We start from the raw sequence: 4,802 nt of genomic DNA on the forward strand, positions 1-4,802 counted from the left end.
TATTGACAACGATTCCTCTATTCTCAATGCCGACTCTCCCCAACCCCCTAAAAATTTAGACCCCCCCCCCCCCCCCCCCTAATTTCAATTTTTGGGAAAACCCCTCCTTTCCCTAACACGATGGCTACGCAGCTGATCTCAAGGCTTTCTATCATGTTCGAGCCGGTAGTTTTGGTTTCGGCGTAGACCCCCGAAACATAGCCTGGAGATAGGATATATGTACTAAACTACACAAGGCATCGAAAAAAGGACCCCTCGTAATTAAGGGACACTTCCTTCACTAGAAACCGTCGTAACCCCAAAATCGAAAAAAATGTGCCGGAGTTACCCGTTTAGTGAGCACGTTTCGTCTACCTACTAGTTTTCGCTGTCCTAACATTCGGAGAAAAAAAAAATGAAAACTACTTCCGCACTCTTTGTCGTGCTAGCAGCGTTGCGCAGTGTCCCTGGTGGTTTCCAAGGGGCCTCCTCGGCTGTCAACCTGAAGTGGATTGAGTTCAACCTGGGGAAGGTGTATACGCCAGGCGGATGCAATGCATCCTTACCCTGATCACGATGATATAGCGGAACATGCCATCATGACGCTCGTGGATGGCAAAGCGGAGCTTAAAAAAAAAAATTAATGAAGGGATTTAACGATTTTTTGCAGAAACTTTTGGACCATGGGGAGAAGATATCCAGTGCTCTGCAACCTGCAACCTGCATTCTGTAGCTTACATGTGGCAGAGTTGATTTAACAGATGATGAGAAAAAAAATGTTAATTGTTGCTGAGTTTCACCGTCTAAACACTGGGGCATGAAAACACAGGCATGAGGGCATAAAATAATTAATTGAGTCTGTCTAATGTCAGATTTTATATTCAACCTTTGCTATAATGCTCAAATCTATGGTACCGCCGCGATGGCAGCGGTATCTTCCATCGTTTATCTCCATATCTACTGAGTTCGGAGACAAGGCGTAGGTCTTGACTAAACACGAAATATTCAAAATGTCCACTTTCTACAGACCGTTACAAAACAACGGGATTCATCTGCACAGACTTCCACATGTTGGTAGTTGATGATAGCTTGTGTTTTGTAGTTGCCCGGGTGTGCGGCAGAGCAGTAAAAATAGTTTTCAAGACGGGGTAAAAAAAGTCGCGAGACATTGTAGAAAAGTGGGGCATGCGGACATCTTTGGAGCAGTCTAGTTGAGTATTTTGACTTCGACCAGTTGTGTTCAGCCACTTTTCGCGAGTCGCTTCAAGCCACGGTCACGCTGGTAATGCATCATGGAAAAGTCAGTCTGCATGAACCGTCTGAGGAGCGCGTTTCTTCCTTATGACAATCCTGAATCATTTATCTCGAAAAAGCTGCCTGCGGACAAACATACATATGTGCATGAACGGAACGTGCTACGAACATGCGAACTTCGAACATTCCTGCAGCGAACGTTATGTCTTTTGTATGACATGTGAGCAGTTTGACGGTGGATTTAGCGCGACATGCAGTCGCGCAAAAATAGCATATGAATGTTTCATTGTCCTCAATTCAAACTAAATTTCTTTCGGAGCTTGTTCATTCGATTTTTTTTCATCATGGCATACACAGCGTTACCTTTTGGATACAATCACTTTTTATAACAGAAGCTGCATTGGCTGGTAGCTTGTACCCCCTGCCTGGAATATTTAGGCGTAATTGCCGCTCTCGAGATGCGAAAAAAAAAATCAAACAATAGGAATAATCATACCCGTAATTGATGTATGGTAGAAAAAGTGCGATTATTTATACCTTCAGAAATTGTCCAAGTCTGGAGACTTAAAGAATAATTATATATATCTGATTCGACATGCAGTAAGTAGCACTGGTAAGCCGCGGTCCGGCTGAGTCGCTTTAGACCTTTGCACGTCTCTATCTGGAGATAACTCGGCCGTCGCGGTGGCGAAACTAACAAGCCCGTGTCCTTATCTCTTCCAGCTGATCGTGGGCGTACGTTTACAGAACGAGAGCAAAGAGCGGGCGAGGCGGAGGAGCCACGTCGCATCATAATTCACGTAGTTACCGAATGGCGCCTACCTGTGCTACGCTGTCCACAAAATTGCTACCAGGCCTGGACTGGAGACCGCTGACTTTCGAAGATTCCCTTCCATCGAACTGGGTGTGCCAAGTCTGTGGACTGGTGTGCAAGAAAACAGCGGTGCTGCATTGCTCCCACACACTCTGCAATGTGTGCTTCGAGGCCTGCGTGGCACTGGGCGGTGTGTGTCCCGTGGACGGGGAAATGTTTCACCCGGATGACGTTGGTAAGGTGAGGGTACGATCGGGACAATTGCTCAAACTAAGGGTGTCCTGTTGGAACCATGCCCACGGCTGCAGCTTCGTGGGCCCCGTCTTCGAGCTCCTGGACCACTTTGAGAAGGAGTGCGTACACCACAATGTTTCTTGTCCTCGGTGTAACCAGGACGTGCCGCGGAGGAACCTGGTACAGCACCGCGTAAGTGGCTGCGACCCTACCAGAAGTGCGAAATCGGCGCCGCCAGATGTGACTTACCTGGGAGGACAGTTAACTGAAGCTTTGGATAAGGCAAGTGCAGAGATCAAGCAGTCTATTGCTGAGCTCAAAGACAGCTACAATGAGTTGCAGGCCACTGTCAACACGGTCGCGGACCACGTCATACGTGGACGTTCAGAAGCTAAGCAAGTAATATATGAAGCCATTGCACGTCACTTCACACGGCTACAAGTCGCTCACACATATGGGAATTCTTCTGGAAAACCCTTGGTGAATGAAAAGGAGTCTAAGGACGGGGATGCATACCTCTGCCCAGAGGCTGAAGTTCAGCGACAAGGAGATTCAGACAGCCGACTAAACCTGGAAGGCCACAAGATCTATGATCGCTCCTTCCTCATTAGGCTCCAGGCGGCGCCCATGTCGCTCAAGAAGCCACTTGGACTGCCCGAGTTAAATATATTCAAGGGCAAGGCAATGCTGCACAAGCTTCCCGAAGTGCAGCGTCCCCGGTATCTGCAAAACGATCTTCACCAAATAGGCGACGCGTTGGGCCACACATTGTGGGAGAATGATACGAAGAGGACCGTCTGTTGGATATAGCGCCCACACCGAACAATTGTTCATGTCACTCCACGTTCCCAGCGGGTGGACCAGTCAACTCCTGACAGAGGCGGGGATGAATGGGCTGCCTCCAGAGCCAACCCGGGGTGCTATTCTGGTCGCAAACGGGTACCTTTCGAGTTGTGACGTATCGAGAAAGAAGGGGCGGAGCCTCAAACTAGAATGACTCTTGTTTGAGGCTCCGCCCCAACGTACGGGTTCACGCACGCGGTCAGCTAGAATCTGACGATCCCCCTACGTCGCGATGACGTGTCAACGCAGTTGGGGCGTAGAAATCCCCGCATTTCACCCTGTCCTTTTTGTTATCTTCTTTCTTTCCTCCGGGAGTTAGAACTAGCGAATAACGGAGGAAGGGCTACCTTCCGGAAAATGGAAGTAAGCAGAAGAAAATTTTTTCCTTTTATAAAATACAACAGATTATTTCAATAATTATGATGTAAAGTAAATTTAGGTAAGATATCTCTGCTTGTTTTCTCGAAGTCCTTCGCTACGGTCTTTGAAAACAAACATGGCGAAAACCGCGGTAACGACCTTGTGGTGTTTGTCTCGTTTGCGTCGTTGCTTTCCCTGCTTCTGCACGATGTATATACGGATGGCATTACAAGAAAAAAAATATGTGAAAATGCGCTGCGACACCGATCATCCTTTGTGAAGCCGCCGTGAACATAAGCTGCAAATGAAATGTCCTGTTTGCCTGTGAAGGAGACTTCAAATGGATACAGAGCTGACGACGACTCTGTGGTAATACATGACAAGTCATGAGATCGACGCAGAGTGCACCGGTTGTGAACATGCTGTGGATGATGCAGGAAAGTTTCTTCGGGCAGTTTTATTAATGTCGCTCCCTTTGCTCACTACAGTGATTACGACGGTAGTCCCCATAAGCCATACTATTCTTTTTCGGCGCTGAAGAAATGCACGCGACGGCAAAATCTCTGGCAGTCTTTTTTACTTATTTTTATTTGCAGAATAGCCCGTGCAAAAAAAAAAAAAAAAAAAAGCCAGAGGCTTTTACGTTTTTACACGTCCCTACATAGGTACCTCGCTTTCCCATTGGTTTCATTGCGCGTGACGATTCAACGCCATTCGCCATGGAGACGTTCGTGAAACTAGAAAGCCTCTGTTTGCCGCTAACAGTCATTTTTCGAGTTCGGGTTGTGACTACAAAATGACGTAAGAACAAAAATGCACGGGACTATTTGCATTGTTTTAACTCGACAACCGTACCCTTGGCGAGTTAAACTCGAAAGAACATGGCCGCGATGCTCGTCGGATCGACCGCGGCTGGGGTTTGACATGCGATCGGTACTTGATCAACACGCACACGAATACTTTCGTGCTGTTGGATGAGCCCATTCGGCGGCAGGGCCGGGTCGAAAAGCACAGTGAGCTGGCGTTTAACGTCTCCGATGTAACGCTTGGCGAGATGCAAGGCTTGGCTTCTATTTGTGCCGGTGTTATGAAGCTTGAAAGTGGTGGTGTTGTTGTGGCTCGTACGGTAGCGTTGCTGAGATTATAAGACGGTAATAGACCTTTATTCAGCGTTGCCGTGCATTAAGATTCAAAACCTCACCTTGACACAAAGGGAATCACGTTTCCGCGAGCACGGAGGCAGCAGCCAACGGTCTGACAAAGAATTGTGCCGCCGCCACGACCGCCAGCGGTCGCCCCAACGGCAAGAAACCGAACG

At 47.9% G+C, this 4,802-nt stretch overlaps 1 protein-coding gene across 1 annotated transcript; it reads left to right on the forward strand.

Moving 5' to 3' along the window:
* Positions 1-1,978: 1,978 nt before the first annotated feature.
* On the forward strand, positions 1,979-3,642 carry LOC115332150 (E3 ubiquitin-protein ligase NRDP1-like). Its single transcript, XM_040213985.1, has one exon. The coding sequence runs from the start codon at positions 2,045-2,047 to the stop codon at positions 3,089-3,091; it is 1,047 nt and encodes a 348-aa protein (XP_040069919.1). The 5' UTR covers positions 1,979-2,044; the 3' UTR covers positions 3,092-3,642.
* Positions 3,643-4,802: the final 1,160 nt, after the last annotated feature.

The sequence above is a fragment of the Ixodes scapularis genome, unplaced genomic scaffold (assembly GCF_016920785.2).
Source record: "Ixodes scapularis isolate PalLabHiFi unplaced genomic scaffold, ASM1692078v2 PGA_scaffold6__148_contigs__length_123643588, whole genome shotgun sequence".
NCBI classification, from domain to species: domain Eukaryota; kingdom Metazoa; phylum Arthropoda; class Arachnida; order Ixodida; family Ixodidae; genus Ixodes; species Ixodes scapularis.